General features: G+C 44.1%; 1 protein-coding gene across 1 annotated transcript in view; it reads right to left on the reverse strand.

The window, feature by feature from the left end:
- LOC146339694 (uncharacterized) overlaps nt 1-16069 on the reverse strand; it is a 28809-nt gene extending 12740 nt beyond the window's left edge. Inside the window, exons 1-3 of the mRNA XM_084811890.1 lie at nt 15823-16069; nt 12699-12896; nt 9829-10122 (exon numbers count right to left, since the gene is read on the reverse strand). Coding sequence (XP_084668016.1) covers nt 9829-10122; nt 12699-12896; nt 15823-16069 — 739 coding nt within the window. The remainder of the gene's footprint in view (nt 1-9828; nt 10123-12698; nt 12897-15822) is intronic.
- Nucleotides 16070-17972: the final 1903 nt, after the last annotated feature.

Raw genomic sequence — 17972 nt, forward strand, 5'->3', positions numbered from 1 at the left:
GTCTCCCGGGAGGACGGATTAGAGACATGACTGAAAGGTTGCCTGCACTCATAAAGCCCACTGACAGGTATCCCTTTCTTCTCATCCATGTGAGAACAAATGATACTGCCAAGCGGAGCTACGAAGAAATCATGTCAGACTTTGAAGCTTTGGGAAGGAAACTCAAGAACTTTGGGGCCCAGATAGTTTTCTCATCCATCCTTCCAGTAGATGGAAGAGGGCTAGAAAGGGAAAGAAAAGTACTCCAGGTGAATGACTGGCTACGAAGGTGGTACCGACGCGAGAGATTTGGATTCTGGGACCACGGGCTATACTTCCTGGAAGATGGGCTGTTGGCAAGGGACGGGTTGCACCTCACAAAGGATGGGAAGAATGTGTTTGGCCACAGCATGAAGAAATTCATCAGGAGGGCTTTAAACTGAATCCTACGGGGAAGGGAGATGTAAAGTTGGGGGTAACAGTGGACGAAGGCTCATGCACTGCAACGGAGAGAACAGCTCTAATGGCGCCCAATAATGGTCTTCAGACACATGTAGGAAGAAAGCCAGACTATGAAGCACATGGTCTTCGATATCTATATACAAACGCCCAGGCCAGAGTATGGGAAACAAACAGAACGAACTTGAACTCTTAATACAAGAGGGAAATTATGACTTGATAGATATAACTGAGACTTGGTGGGATGACTCCCATGACTGGAATACCGCAATTGAAGGATATAACTTGTTCAAAAAGAACAGAAGGAACAGAAAGGGAGGTGGGGTTGCACTGTATGTGAAAAATACATATCTCTGCACAGAAATACAGGAGGATGAGCTTGGTAGCCCCATCGAGAGCATCTGGATCAAAATAAATGGAGCAAAGAATAATAGGAACCTGGTGGTCGGAGTCTACTACCGGCCACCCAATCAAGGAGAGGACGAGGATGAAACTTTTGAAAAGCAAATAACCAAAGTTTTAAGGAAGCATGATGTAGTAGTGATGGGGGACTTCAATTTCCCCGATATTTGTTGGGAGACAAATTCAGCAAAACATGGCCCCTCCAGGAAATTCCTGACTTGTGTTGCGGATAACTTCCTCCTACAGAAAGTAGAGGAAGGAGCTAGAGGATCGGCTATCCTTGACTTGATCCTAACTAACAGAGATGACTTAGTGGATAAAGTAGCAGTTACAGGAACTCTGGGGGAAAGCGACCATGATGTACTTGAGTTCTTGGTTCTAAGGGAAGCAAAAGCTGAGTGTAACATGCACCCTGGATTTTAGGAAAGCTGATTTTGATAAACTCAGAACAATTATCAGTACGGTCCCATGGCAAGTGACTCTAATGAGAAAAGGAGTCCAAGATGGGTGGGAGCTTTTAAAAAAGGAAATTCTCAAGGCACAATCACAAACAATTCCAACAAGAAGAAAAGGTGGAAGACAACAGAAGAAGCCAGTGTGGCTTCACAAAAAGCTTCGAGATGACCTGAAAACAAAAAAGGACACATATAGGAAGTGGAAAGAAGGCCAAGCAACAAAGGAAGAGTACAGGCAGGTAGCACAGAATTGCAGGGATGGCGTCAGGAAGGCTAAAGCTGAGAATGAGCTGAGGTTAGCGAGGGATGCTAAAAGCAACAAAAAGGCTTTCTTCAGCTACATGCATAGTAAAAGACAAAGGAAAGAAGTGGTTGTTCAGCTGTTAAAGAAGGATGGCAAAATGATAACAGATGACAAAGAAAAGGCAGAGGTGCTCAATTCCTACTTTGGCTCAGTCTTCTCCCAAAGAGGGTTTATGACCCCCCCTGGCAAAGGCGAAGTACAGGCTGAAGGGGCAGGATTGCAGCTTGAGATCGAAAGGCATATGGTCAAGGAACACCTAATGACTTTGAATGAGTTCAAATTTCCAGGGCCAGGTTAGCTGCATCCTAGAGTAATAAAGGAACTGGCAGAAGAACTCTCAGAACCGCTGTCTATTCTCTTTGAGAAATCATGGAGGACGGGTGAAGTGCCAGATGACTGGAGGAGGGCCAATGTTGTCCCTATCTTCAAAAAGGGTAAAAAGGAGGAACCTGGGAACTACAGACCAGTCAATCTGACATCAATCCCTGGGAAAATCCTGGAGCAGATGATAAAGCAATCAGTCTGTAAGCACCTTGAAAACAATGCAGTGATTACTCAAAGCCAACATGGATTTGTCAAGAACAAATCCTGCCAGACGAATCTGATCTCATTTTTTGATCAAGTAACCTCCCTTGTGGACCGTGGGAATGGAAATTCTATTCTGCCGTGGGCAGAAAACAACAGAATGACATTTAATAGGGATAAATGCCAAGTTCTGCACCTAGGGAAAAAGAAACCAAATGCACAGTTACAAGATGGGGGATATGTGGCTCAAGAACACTACAAGCGAGAACGATCTTGGAATTGTTGTCGATCCCAAGCTGAATATGAGGCAACAATGTGATGTGGCTGCAAAAAAGGCAAATGCTATTTTGGGCTGCATTAATAGAAACATAGCTTCCAAATCCCGGGAAGTACTAGTTCCCCTCTACTCAGCACCGGTTAGGCCTCATCTGGAGTACTATGTCCAGTTCTGGGCGCCACACTTTAAGAAGGATGCAGACAAACTGGAGAGGGTTCAGAGGAGGGCAACAAAGATGATCAGGGGACTGGAAACAAAGCCCTATGAAGAGAGACTGAAAGAACTGGACATGTTTAGCCATGAGAAGAGAAGACTGAGGGGAGATATGATAGCACTCTTCAAGTACTTCAAAGGCTGTCACAGAGAGGAAGGCCAGGATCTCTTCTCGATCATCCCAGAGTGCAGGACATGGAACAATGGGCTCAAGTGACAGGAAGCCAGATTCCGGCTGAACATCAGGAAAAACTTCCTGACTGTTAGAGCAATACGACAATGGAACCAATTACCTGGGGAGGTGGTGGGCTCTCCCACACTGGAGGCGTTCAAGACGAGGCTGGACAGCCATCTGTCAGGGATGCTCTGACTTGGATTCCTGCACTAAGCAGGGGGTTGGACTCGATGGCCTTGTAGGCCCCTCCCAACCCTACTATTCTATGATTCTATGATCTTTGCGAGGATAAACATGTATCTGGAACCCCACAGGCAAATGTGGCTGGTAGGGGGGAACTGCAGAGGAAAGGCAGCAGATGAGGCAGGGGTTAAGCAACCTCTGCTGTTTCTCTGCTCCATATTGTCTGCTGATGCTGCTTTTCCTTAGAAGATGCAGTTGTCAGAGGGTATTGTTATATTTGCTTATGGGTAACACGTATCTGCCCTTACTTTGTAAGAGGTCCCACTGACTTCGATGAGATTTGCTTCTGAGTCCTTATGAGTAAACATGGGCTGGGTTAAGCAGCAACAGTGGGCGCAACCCTAAATAACACCCATGGGGAATGCATACATAGCCCAAGTGGGTATTATTAGTAACTACTCAGGAGCTATAGTGGTTAATCATGCAGGTGATAATTAAGCATATTGGTGTAAATGTAAATATATAGCACCGGAGCTATCTTAGCATTTCAGCCCTACTAAATAAGGATCTTTTATGCTGGGCTGTAGAAGACAGACCATTTTCAAAACTATAGTAGTTATAACCCTGTTAGCTTTTCTTGGCTGTTTAGTCCATAAATGCAGTGGTGATATCTGTCAGTCTGTGCTGCATCTCCCTCCGCCCTGTGTGTGTGTGTGCTTGAAATTGCTTGAAATTTGGAGAGGAGCTGTTGAATTTCACTATGGCTCTGCTATTTTGACATCTCTTTAGGGAATGCAAACTGCTGTTAGAATGGCTGGTAACCTTGTTGTCAGCTATGAAAGAACTACATATTTTTAATATTATTTTAGGTGTTCAGGCCAGTTACATCATATAACTATTGCCTCCTAAGGATATTGTTTGTCCGCAGTTCTTTTTCTTTTCACCTTCCTCTGTCAACCCCCTTCTCAGCAGTGCCTCCCTTAATTATTACCAGCTGCTGGACAACTGATAGATGTACAAATTGAATCTTTAAAATGAAGGATGATGTTGCATGAGTTGGATTGGCATCAGCTTCACTCACCAAATACTACATAGACCAGGAAAGGGATTGTGCCAGAGGGTAGTTTGGATTCTGTGTCACTGCTGACCCTTCTGAAGGTGTCCTTTATGGGTAGCATGAGAACGTTTACTGACTCTCCCTCTCTAGACAGATTTTTTTCTACACAAGATCAAAATCCTTCATTCCAAAGTATTTCATTAACCCAGGACAACACCTCTCCCATAGTTTCACACTCACAATTTATTACTATTAATATTTCTAGGTTGCTTTTCCACCAAAAGGCCTTCAAAGCAGCTTACAGTTAAAAACATAGTAAAATACAAAATCAAATGAATAAAAGCACAGTTGCAAGCAGCAGCAAGATAACCTCCAGCAGCATCAACTGAGACCAAAGGGCCAGTGAAATAAATAGACATTACTGGGGAGGGAGTTCCACAACCAAGACACCACCGTTAAAAAGGCCTTGTCCTGTGTCACCACCAACCACACTGCTGAAGGTGGCAGCACATGAAGCAAGGCCTCTGCTGAAGACCTTAACAAGCTGGCAGGCAGACCAATTGGGATGAAATCTCAGCTCCGCACAGAGCAGAGGCAGAGAAACCTTTTCACCCCAAGGACCACATTCCCTTATGGGTAATCTTCTGGGCACCAAAGCCACACATACACACCCCATTCACACACTCATGCAACCACAAGCCCACACTCACACAGGCACACATACATGAAGATGAAACCCCACACACCGTCCATGCAACCATTAGGCCCCCTGTTGTCATAATGATATGCACTTAAAAAACATCTACCTGTGGTCTCTCTTCTACTATCCTGATGGTTCTACTAAAGGGGGCACAGGGCTGTGGGTAATCGGTGTTGTCATCTCCTAATCAAGACTGAAAACTAAGGTACAGGGAGAGTTGGAAAGGTCAAGAGTCAACTTTGGTTACTCACAGAAGCCACCTTGCCTAAGGGATGAGTGAACATGTGATGTTTGAGCTTGCTGAAGTTGTCCAAATTCCTCCTCGAAGCTCAGTTCACCTTGTTAAGGTCCCCAAATGTGAGAATAAAAAATTCAGTTGGGAAAAATGCACATTTTCAATTGGGGAAATGCACACTTTTAGAAGTGTGTACCCAAAATATTCCATATTTTTTTCCACATTTTTCAAATGAGTTCACAAGTTCGGAAATGTGCAAGCGTTTCCCCTGCAAAACGTATATGCATTGGGGTTGCGAACAGAGCTTGTTGAACTGTTTTGCGAACACAAATGAAATTCTCATGTACCCTAGGGACGCCCCCTGTCCATCAATTCTGAAAACTTACTCCAATAATGTTTCAAGGAGGCTTCATGAGGCTCCAACCTCTCTCCCCCACTTTGACTTTTTTCAGCACTCCTAGGTTGATTTGTCAGTATCACTCATTCGGGACTTTCTTCCTCCTTCTCTGTGACTCACCCCCGCTTTGGCAGAAAATAACAGATCTATAGTGAGAGTACTATTCACAGTACAGATGACCATTGGTGGTTTGGGTGGGCGGGAGGGGATCAGTCAGGATCAGTCTAACACGTTAATGCTGTCACTAATTCAGCTAACTGGCTTTTGTATTGACTGGGATGGTGACCAATCCAGGCACTGAAAAGCCAAGGGGATTGCTCACAACCAGCCAGGTGGCAATTCTAGTACTAGGGGTGTCTATTTACCTGCGGCACTCTTTTTAGTTATGCCTGTGGTAGTGGAGTGCCACCTCGTGGCAGGGGGGTGTTCTCCATTTCTTGGCTATTGTAAAGCAGCATTGTGGCTTTGTTGCCACATGTGCTCTCTGTTCTTCTGTGGTGGTGAGGTATAGATTTGTGGGGTTTCCATAATGAGTCACAGTTAGGAAAGTAGGAAAGAGGCACATTCCATAGGTGGGAGTCATGCTGGCAGGGTAGTGAGAAGCTATAATGAGAGATTTTTGGTGGCCTATCAAACTGCCTTGTTAACACTTCTGGGACCATCAGAATCATACATGCCCCTCTCTTTTCAGGGCAAAAACATTCCTGTACTTCCTTTACCCACTAAAGAAATCCATAACATACTCCCACCAAGAAGGGCTTCTCTTTGGAGCTGCGTTCTCAAAGCTCTAGGGACAAAGAAAACAAATTACTTTAATAGGAAGTCATCTACACACTGAGGATGGTGCTTGTTATCTGTCACTGGGATTTTCTCAGACTTTCCTTGTGCTGCAAATCAGCTGCTTGTCCAAACCAGGTAAAGACTTCCTGCATCTGCCCCCATGCATAGATTTGAATAATGTATTTATACAAACAATTTGACTTTGTCTTAAAGGGGGAGGGGGGTGGAAAGATCTCTGCCTTTGCTCATGAAAGGGAACTGAAAAAAGCTTGTGGAAACTTACACAGAAAGGTGAGAGCAGCTGTCACCACACTCACCTCCTGTAGTCCAGGTCACTCTCTCTCTCTCTCTTTCTCTCTCTCTCTCTCTCTCTCAAAATCTCTCTCTCTCTCTCTCTCACACACACACACACACACACACACACATACACACACCCCATGAGGCTATCTGAGCCATATTAACAAACACTTGCTGGCAGGATAGTGAGAAAACAGCCCATCAAAAACCTCTATTGTTATTAATACTGCTGGGACGGAGGTAGCAGACCTTCAAGCATAAAAATCAATGTGCCATGCCCCAGAGATCCAAAGACAAACATACCAAATACCAAAGGATACTCATTCACACTAAACACCCAGCAAGAACCCCATGTATTTGCAGCCTGTGATTCAGGCACATTGCCTTGCCATTCCAGTCCCACACTGTCCCTGCCTCAGCACTTTTTCCAGGGTCATTTAGAGATGGAGGAGAAAATTTCCATGGGAAGTGAGAGGGTAACCCTGCCAAGGGAGACATGCAGGGCTGGTATTGGCCACTTCTGGAAAGAGAATGTTGAACTAGATCGATTCAGTGTAGCAAGGCAATGCTTAACTTCTTCCATATTTTGCATATCCACCCATAAACCTCCCCTTTTAGCAAGTTTTGCTACAGGATATGCATTTATAAAAACCATTTAGAAGCTCAGCATACCTCCCTCTTGTACCTGGTCACACATCATTTGCATCCTGTTAAATGTTGCTGTGAATCACTCAACATTTTAAAAAGATAACACATTATGCCAGTTAAAGCAATAAGGGTTTTTTTTAGCTTAGAAAAAAAGGAAGTGAGGGGGTACATGATACAGGTGTCTCAGAATATTATGGAACACTAGGTCATCTAATGAAGCTGAATGGTAGGAGACTGGGGAGAGCCAAAAATAAGTTCTTCTTCACACAGTATGTAGTTAAACTATAGAATTTACTACAAGAAGCTGTAAAGATGGCCGCCAATGTAGACAGCCATAGTAGACTGGGATGATTTTCCAGAAAAGTGCTTTGTGATGAAGTAGAAGGCATTTTTGGTGAAAAGCTGGTAAACAGGCATTTCCCCTTAATTTAAATATGCTGAATCCAAATATTGAGTTTACGGAGCTGAATTCTTATAGAAACATCTAGAAAATTTGAATTAAAATACCCAAATTCAAACAGGACTCAAAAGAGGTGAAATAACGGAGGGATATGACCAAGTTCTGTTTCCTAGATAGGCTGGATGCCTAGGGAGATTTGAGTTGTACAGACATCCTTTCCTTTCCCCTCTTCAACTAGTACTGTAACTTGGAAGGCAATAAGCAACTATCATATTTGTGAACGTATCTATTATCATTCATTTCATCTGACTGGGAGAGTGGTGGCTACGGTGAGTGTGTGTGATCTCTGGATGAACGATTTTGTGTGGTGATCTCCCCTCAGTGATCTGGCCTCCCCGCCCACCCATCCCCAGGATCTGGATGGACCTCACAACTCTTCATCAGCTCCCAGGCAGGTTTAGAGTTCCCCTTTAAGTCCTCTGGGTCTCTGCGCACTAAAGGGGCATTTGGAGAGCTGTGTAGGGTGACATGCTATGTTTTGGGCAAGGGTATGATGACCTCAGCTAACTAATTTTGGGGGGCAGGATCTCCATGGTGGCAGTGGTGGTGGTATAGATCTGCTGCAGGGGTTGGGGAAGTGTTCCCGACTGTGTGGGCTTCTATCAGTGTAACCTAGCTCTATTTCTATTGTTTTTAAATTCAGGCATTTGTTAACCAAGAAATTGAAACTTTAAATACAGTTATGAAAAGAATCATACATATTGCAAACTCAATTTACCAATGTTCCACCAAGAATGCCTTCTATGGGCACAATCCTATGCATGTTTAGATAGAAAAAGAGTCTTATAACTCCCAGCATGCTGGCTGGGGAATGCTGGGAATTGTAGGACTTTTTTTCTGTCTAAACATGCATAGGATTCCACCCTAAGTTGCTCTTTTGGGGAATTTGTCCTTGTCTATAAAAGGGGATTAGACAAATTCATGGACGAAGGCTATAATGGAAGGTTATACTTCATGGCAGAAGGCTATAATGGCTACTGGTCATGATGGCTATATGCTGCCTCTGGTATCAAAAGTATTGCCTCTGAATACACATTTCTGGGGAAAATGAGCAGGAGTGCTAGAATTGTGCTCATGTCCTGTTTTTGGGCTTCCCACAGACATCTGGTTGGCCACTGTGGGAACAGAATCCTGGACTAGATTGTCCCTTATTCTGATCCTTCAGGGTTCTTAAACCCCAATCTCTGGCCATGGTTCTGCATGGCTCCAGTTCCAGCTGATCACAGCTAATTATTTTCCTCCCATGCTCGGCAATTCTGCATTTCATTCTCCATAGCCATTTTCTTGTACAGCTCATGAACTTTTATTACATCATCAAAGTATCCACTTAAAAAAAAACCCTCCAAAAATAAACCACAACAAATGTTTCTTACGGTTGAAGACATAATTGCAGTGAGTCTTAAAGGTTTGAAAATTAGGTAAAAAAATAAAACCTAATTTCACCAAGCTATCAATCCTTCAAGGTCTAACAACTTCCCAATGAGAATATCACAGAATAAGGGCTACTGGCCATTTAATGTATCTACGTCGCAAAGTATGTTATATTACACCAAATGAAAATATGCAGCCTTCCATCTCATAAAATATCTCCAGTATGACTCTTAGTAATGAAAAATGTCTCCATGTAAACTTTCACTGTTAATTTATCATTTTTCATTTCCACTTGCAGCATTTGGCACATTTAAGGCACAATCCTATGCATGTTTAGACAGAAAAAAGGCCTACAGCACCCAGCATGCCCCAGCCACCATGAGGAAGATCAAGAGGAAAATCATGACTTGGTTTTGCAAAATATGGTATGATATGTGAAAATTGGGTTGAGATTTAAAGTTGTAACATTAACCCCAGGTCTTTTTTCTGTCTAAACACGCATAGGATTGTGCCCTTAGTAACTTGCCAATGTCTTGCTAGATGAGTTTCAGGATGCAGAAATCAAGGCAATGGTAATTGTGAGCTCTAAGCAATGGTTTTATTTCCTTGAGCATGCTTTTTTTCCTAGCTGCTCCAACCTTAAAGGTCACAGAGGAGGAATGCTATAATGCACCCCAGTCAGTTGCCTCCCTTTGTCAGAGCCATAGCTGGGACTTTCTGGCAACGGAGAGACTACTTCAACTTCATTACAATGTGGGAAATAACAAACTTCCAGTCGCAATGAGGCAACCCTCTAGTACCTATGTCCACTCACCATCCTTCTTTTGAGATCAAGGGTTTTTATATACTGTTTCAAGGGAGTGTCCGCTAGTATCAACCCTTTTAAAATGGTTGCTGTGGTAACTCCTTACCGATGAAGTTTTCCTGAGTAGTCTTGGTGGTCACTAGCACAGTTGCCCCAAGTTCAGTTGCCGGCACTGGAATGGTGTTTTTTTTATCACAGGAAGAGAGAGAAACAGCTTCAGTGACATCACTTCCTGCCATAACAATATAGTGTATATTCCTCTTTAAGATGTCATCTTTGGCGCTGTTTGAAGTACCGTTTGAATGTGGGCATCTAATTGGTTCAGGATCATTGTCTCCTGGCTGGCAGTCATGGCCTTTGTGAGCTTCATTTTCAACGGAAATGATGCAGTTCTCATTTTCTAAAATAAAAACAACTTAATGAGCAGTGCACAAGCAGTAAAGGAGTGTAGGCTAAGAGGTGTATGGTAGGAGATATCAATCTCTGTCCCTGTTCTTCCTCATTTTCTTCTTTTTGCTTAGAACACATGTGAGACAAGAGTAGCTGTACCTGCTCAGACCTTTATGTCATCTTTGGAGGCCCTCCTCTGAGTGCCCCAGAAGCTACACAGTTGGCTACAAGAGAAGCTAGACAGGTGGCTACAAGCGAGAGGGCTTTCTCAGTTGTGGCACCACACATGTGGAATGAACTCCCCAAAGAAGTTTGCCTGGTGCCTATGTTGTTATCTTCTCAGCACCAGGCAAAGACCTTTCTTTTCTCCCAGGCATTTTAGAGACCTAGATCTAAATTGGTATGGCTGTTTTATCGATTCCTATGCTGTTTGTTGTTTTGCATAGTATTAATTGTATTCCTTTCAACGTTTGTATTGTATTTTATATTTTAATTGTTTCTATGGCATTTTAATCTTTTAACTGTTTGTAATCCACCCAGAGAACGTTGGGTATTGGGCAGATTAGAAATGTAATTAATAAACAAGCAAACAAATAAATAAAGGAAAACAAATTCTCCCGTCGGAGATTGCCCTCAGGAAATCTCTCTCCATGCTCATCCTCAATACAACCCCCACCCCTGTCCCCCCAGCATCTGAAATATTTAGCTAGTCATCACTTCCAGGGAATGATGTGACAAGAGGAAAATCATGACTTGGTTAAGCAGAATATCAGATGATATGTGAGAAATGGGCTAAGATTTAGAGGAGTAATATTAACCCCTGAGTGGACTGGGCCCAGATGGGAATCCTTAGCTACTCTATTTCCCAAATTACTGCTCCAGCTTTTCTACAGTGTTCTGGGGCCTGTCTGTTAGTACTAAGTCCCTAAATATTTATTTCCCTTCTTACACAACGTCTACCCCCAGGCAGGCAAGAGGCTGGCATGGTCTTCAGCCACACGGGGGAGAGAACAACCCCAAAGAATAACTCTGAAGTAAGTCTCCTTTTAGCATGCTGTGGGAAGAGGGCACTTTCTCAGACTTCCAAATATTCAGAAAGGTAATTTTTATGTTGGAAACAAAATACAGAGGGATGTGTGAGACTAGCTAGAGCAGGGGTGGACAACTTGTGGCTGCTGTTGGACTGCAACTCCCATCAGACCTAGACAGCTGAGCTAGTGGTGTGGGATAATAGGAGTTGTAGTCCAAAAACAGCTGGAGGGCCAGCCCTCCCCTGAACTTGAGCAAAGTGACAAGTACACTCACTACAAATGTATATTGGGCTTATGTCCCTTTAAACTTTCCCCCTCTGGAAAGTTTAGTGTGATCAGATGTGCTGAGAATTTTCTGTTAAAAAAATCTCCGCTCACTGCAGAACTACACTTCCCATGATACCCCAGGAAGAGGGGATGGCCAATAACCCAAATAGGTCTATAAATGTAGCTATGCCCAAGGAGTACACAGCTGATTAGACAAATGAAGGGGCTCTACCATGTGACAGTGTGAAAGCCATTCCATCTGGACTGGTTGTAAGTTAACTATGTGTGCATACATATTGGAACATGCAGCCTATCGTCAGCAACAGCGTATAGACACTTATGTAGACTGCTTATGCACTTTGTACGCCTGTCCTTTTCTTCTTTCTATCAATATGAATCTCACTGATTGACATCCAATATGGGCTGACATTAACATTTTCTTCTCCCTCAAACTCCAAGCCCCCTTCCTCCTCTCCTCTCCTCTCCTCTCCTCTCCTCTCCTCTCCTCTCCTCTCCTCTCCTCTCCTCTCCTTCCTTTCTGTTTGCACTGTATGTTCTTTAACCATAAATGAAAAGATACATTAAATGGTAAATAATTGAGTGCCAGTGTGGCATACTGGTTAGAGCATTGGACTGGGACTGAGGAGATTCTGGTACTAGTCCCCAGTTGGCCATGAAGCTCACTGGTGACTTTGGGTCAGTCCTGACTCTCAGCCTAACCAACATCACAGGGTTGTTGTGAGGATAAAAAATTATTTTTTATTATTTGTCATTACATCTATATCCCACCTTTTTTTCCTCTTACAAGGAACTCAAGGTGGCTAAAATGGAGAGGAGGAGGACCACGTAAGTTGCCTTGGGTTCCTTGCAAGAGGAAAGAAAGTGGGATATATATGTAATGATAAATAATATTTATTTTTTTAAAATGTGGCTATGCAAGGATCAAAAAAAGATGCTGAATATGGCACAGTTGACACTTTTACACCACCAGTTTGATAGATAATAAGATATGACAAATCTGATCCTGCTCTCAGACCTTTGCATGTAATAACCTAAAAATGTGTAGTCGGTGGTATGCATGATATTGGACTAGATTGGGGTGGCCCTCTAGATGTTGTTGTTTTGAGCTACAACTCCCATCATACCCGGTGACTGGCCTTGCTCACTGGGGCTGATGGGAGTTGGAGTCCAATGAAAGCTGAAGGGCCACAGGTTCTCCAGTCCTGGACTAGATGATACACCCCATAGTGGATTAAAATCTATTATCAGAAAGCCTGGGAATACCTACCTTTAGGATCCTGCTTATCAGCTTTTCCCGTCTTCTTCCTTCTCTTTTGTTTCACATTTGTTACAAGCCACAGTGTTGCCATGGCCAGAACTAGCCCCACAAAAACATAGAGACCAAAGGTTAACACTGAGCAAGCCTGATCTACAGTAAGAGTTGTGGGTAGCTGGGCTGTGGTAGAGGCTGCTCTGAGGATGGTGGCTGTGGAGGAAAACAGAGGCTGATAGTGAGTCAATGCAGGTAGGGGCGGTGGGATGCATTCAGAACAACTGTACTATCTGGAACACTGTAAGTTAGCTCAGCAAAAAGTCCTACAACTCCCAGCATTCCCCAGCCAGCCATGCTGGCTGGGGAATGCTGGGAGTTGTAGGACTGTTTTTATCTGTCTAAACATGCATAGGATTGCACCTTTATTTGTTTATTTACATTTCTCTCCTTCCAAGATGCTTTGGGAAAGGTACATGGTTCCTCTCCACACCATACTACCATTTTGTCCTCACAGCAACCCCATGAGGTAGATTAAGTGAAGAGGATATGACTGGCCCAAAGTTACCCAGGCAGCTTCATGGCAGAGTGGGAATTTGAACCTGGGTCTTCCCGGTCCTAGCTAAACACTCTAACCCAGTTCCCAACCTGGGAACGGCTGCAACTCACATCATTCTCAGCCAGCATGGCCATGGGTGGGGAAAGCTGCTCTAAGCACTGACAGTGAAAGTGTGCCCTTCCCCATTTTAAGCTTTTCTTAGGAGGCCCTTTAGTGAGTGCCCCACCATCTGAAGAACAATAGGTAGCTAGTAAATTGGGGGCCTTTGGGGTTTTGGTGTCCCACCTCTGCAGGTCCCTGCCCAAGGAAGCCACCTTTCCTCCTCTCTTTGAGGAACAAAAATGGTTCATTTATTTATAAAGTAATTTTTAGTACACCATTCTTTCTGCCTAAATAGGGCACCCAGTTTACAACCACAATCAAACATTAAAAACATGAACGATTAAAAAAAAACCAATACAGCAAGGTGGTACAAAAATTCATCAGTACCATGCACACCCAAATCACTAAGCAGCATTATAAAGATGGTGCTCAGAAGAGCACCATCTTTGCTTCCTGTCTGAATGTGCCCAAGGAAGTAGCCAGTGGGGTCTGCCTTGAAAGTAAATCCCAAAGTCTGGTCACTGCTGCTGAAAAGGCCTAATCATGCAGTCCCAATCCCTGCACCTCACCATGTCGTAGTGAGCCTGGGGTCTTCTGCATGAACAGCTATAGCCTTTCCCTCCATGTGGACTCAATCATGCTGGCCTACCTTACAGCACTATTATGAACTAAGGCTGAATCTACATATGGCAGTTATACTGCTATTGTACAGCAGTGGTAACTATTGGCGCCCACTGGTGTCACGTGCACAATAGTTATCATTGCAGTATAACAGCAGAACTGCTATATGTAGATTCTGCCTAAGATTACTTAAATAATGCATGTGAAATACTTTGAAGTACTTAAGAAAAGTATGCTATAGATCAAGCATAGGCAACCTTTTCGGGGGCACATTTGACAATCTGAGATACTGTTCTGGGTACCATCACAAAATGGCTGCTATGGAATGCGTGGCAAAGGATGGGTAATCTGCCCAAAAGACTGAGTACAAGGCAGAGGTGGTATCTGAGCCCCAACATTTTGAACCCAGTTTTCACCACCAACAGAAATGTATTTCACAGCAATCTGAGCTGCCAGTGGGAAGGTGCCAAGAAAGGTGTCTGTGGGCGCACTGGTGTCCACAGACACTACACTGCCTACCTCTGCTATATATGCATTCAGCACACATGAGCACTGAAAGCAGCGTGGCACCTATTTCATTCATTCATTCATTCATTCATTCAGTCAGTCAGTCATTATATTTCTATATTGCCCCATAGCCGAAGCTCTCTGGGTGGTTCACAAAAATTATTTACAGCAAGCGTTAATATCGTCCTTACGTAACAAATACAAGAACCTCAGGCTCTGCATGGGTGCCACAGTCATAGAATCATAGAATCATAGAATCATAGAATCATAGAATAGTAGGGTTGGAAGGGGCCTACAAGGCCATCGAGTCCAACCCCTTGCTCAGTGCAGGAATCCAAGTCAGAGCATCCCTGACAAATGGCTGTCCAGCCTCGTCTTGAAGGCCTCCAGTGTGGGAGAGCCCACCACCTCCCCAGGTAATTGGTTCCATTGTCGTATTGCTCTAACAGTCAGGAAGTTTTTCCTGATGTTCAGCCGGAATCTGGCTTCCTGTCACTTGAGCCCATTATTCCGTGTCCTGCACTCTGGGATGATCAAGAAGAGATCCTGGCCTTCTTCTCTATGACAACCTTTCAAGTACTTGAAGAGCGCTATCATATCTCCCCTCAGTCTTCTCTTCTCAAGGCTAAACATGCCCAGTTCTTTCAGTCTCTCTTCATAGGGCTTTGTTTCCAGTCCCCTGATCATCTTTGTTGCCCTCCTCTGAACCCTCTCCAGTATGTCTGCATCCTTCTTCAAGTGTGGTGCCCAGAACTGGACACAGTACTCCAGATGAGGCCTAACTAGTGCTGAGTAGAGGGGAACTAGTACTTCCCGGGATTTGGAAGCTATGCTTCTATGAATGCAGCCCAAAAGAGCATTTGCCTTTTTTGCAGTCACATCACATTGTTGGCTCATATTCAGCTTGTGAATATGAGGGAAGGTGTGGCACTGGCTTGAGAAACTCCATACTGCGTACTCAGTACCTCCTTTTCCCCAGGACATTTTCCCACCTGATCATTTGTGTGTATAGCACCAAATGGAGAGTATGGGATATACCCATGTGGATGCACCCTCAGTGCTCTGCACAACAGCCTTGGGAAAGAAGTCTTTCTTATTGGTCTCCTGTTTGAGAAATAAAATGAGACTGGAAAAAGAGCAGATCACCAAAGCAGTGATTTGAAACAACTAAGCCCCTTAAGAGCAGCACTGGAGCCCACTGAGGCGCTTCTTTTCCTGCCTTCGTTCATCAGACATGGCCACCGGAAGCTCTTCCTACTGCTGTAGGATCTGATCCCAACCTCCCTTATGCCTTGGGGCCACCGTTCCCTCCCCATCCTTCCCAAAGCCAAGGAAGCTGTTTTTCTTTCTTACTTCTCTCCTTCGCAGTGCCTCTCAGCATCTCTTTGCAGCTCACGCATTGTTCAATCAGACGGTCGTAGCACAAGCTGGGCTGATGGCAGGTGGTGTCATGTATTTTATTTCTTACACCTACGCTTGAGTTGGTACTGGAGGGCTTGCTTCTGTCCATGCATTGTACACATCCTTTGATCAGGGGGTCGTAGCACAAGCCGTGAGAGCAGGTAGTGTTGCTACTGGACTGGCTACTTCTTTTCTTCATCACGGTTCAGAGTGTTTAAAAAAAATGAAGAGAAAAACAGATGATCAAGGCTTAATCAGAGAGCAAGTTATACAAATGCCACCCAAGTGAGAAACTGCTGCACTTTGAGGACTCTGCAGATTCAACACTGCTCCCTTGAGGTCTCACTTCCTCCAGGAAGCCCTTCTCAAGGTGGGGGTGGGGAGAGGAACTTGCCCAAGCAACTCCCCCCTCATTCTGCAACCCTCCTCCCATTCCCACGTGTGCTGCTTGTGCTGTAAAAACCATGTGACCTGTTCTGTTCCATCCTCTTCCACATTCTCTGATACTGGGCCCTGTTGTGAGAAATATGGCACTGGTCAGTTAATCTGTCCATGTGCAATGCTCTGCAGTTAGGAACTCACAGGAAGGAATTCATTAATGTGAGCGGCATTACACAAGGTGAGATCTCTACAGTGGTACAAAGGGCATTCCTAGATATGTATGCAGCACTACAACAAATGGTGCCCATTTGCTTTGTAGGATCCAGGTGTCTTTCCTCAAGGGCAATCACATGTTCCCAGCATTCCAACAGCAGTACATTGGTGCTGGGAAAATGCAATTCTTTCCTCTGCTAGCCCTTGTGATTTGGAGTGCTTTGGCCTGGAATGTGGTTCTACTAATGGTTGGAGTGGCTATTGGATCGTGCTAACGACTTCAGTTATGATTAGCAACACAGCACCATCACCCTCCACCTTTTCCCCCTGTTACTAATACTGGAGCTTAGTTTCATACAGGAGTTAAAAGAGACTGGTTTCTCAAGGCAATACAGAGAAGCCCCTTGTCAATTTCTCACATTACCAGCAATAGATCTTTCAGTTTTTGCTTTGATACTTTAGCAATACTTGCTGAAAAGTGGGGTTTCCACACTTGGACTTGAGATGAGTCAGTTTTGGCTCCCCTGTGAATCCCCCTCTTTGCACTATTCTCATGGGCTGGGGTGTATATCACCCAGCTGTTTAAACAGAGGGAGCAGTAATGCCATCCCCCCAGCTCTGCATTGAGGCTATTCCCAACTACTTTCTCCACAATTTATGTATGGACTAGACAGCACACTATCTCCTTTGATGTAGAATGTGTAGGACTGTCACGCTGGTTGTTCATAATGCAGTAGGAACCTGCTTTGAACTGCTTATTTGGATAAGTGTTTTATATCATAAATGAGATGAGAAATTCATATCCAGCAGTCAGGATGTCAAATGTTTCACAACTGGCACTGCAGGCCATATGAATTGTTTATGGCCTTTAAGACCAAGAATGTATTCTGCTATCAAGTCATATAATGACAGGTGTGGATGCTATCCAAAGGGCATCCAGTAAACTTGGATTTTGGACTGGTTCAGATGTCATGATAAACCATGGTTTATCATGACTGGAGTGAGCCACAACAAGCATTCCACCACTCCACCTTCGATGCAGCTACGAGGAGATCGAAAGCTTTGGCTTCTGTTTTTTATTAACTGCTGCTTGTCATTTCATCCGAACTCAATAGACTAGGGTTGATCTTAACTATGGTTTGTTTGGAACACGCCGACTTCAAACCATGGGATATGAAGCTGGCTGGTTTTAACAAACCATAGTTGAGATTAGCCACGGTTTAGGCTTTGGAGGTACTGCCAATCTGCCATGGTAGAGGAGGGCAGGGCAGGAGCGTGTGAGCCCAAGGCTTGCTGCAGCTTGTTCCCATTCAAACTGGTTTCCACATAGATTAATCAGTATCATCCAGATTAAAGTGTGTCATAAGACTCACTAGGTTGATTCTGCCTGGACTTTTCAAATGTTTATGAACTAGTATGCTTGAAACCTTGGTGACAGAATGTTCAATGATAGAAGATAAAGATCAGCTTAGGTATAATTTGCTCATAGACATAGGCTTCATTTTAGA

This window comes from Heloderma suspectum, chromosome 7 (assembly GCF_057233095.1).
Source record: "Heloderma suspectum isolate Gila_16-S chromosome 7, 16-S_ref, whole genome shotgun sequence".
NCBI classification, from domain to species: Eukaryota; Metazoa; Chordata; class Lepidosauria; order Squamata; family Helodermatidae; genus Heloderma; species Heloderma suspectum.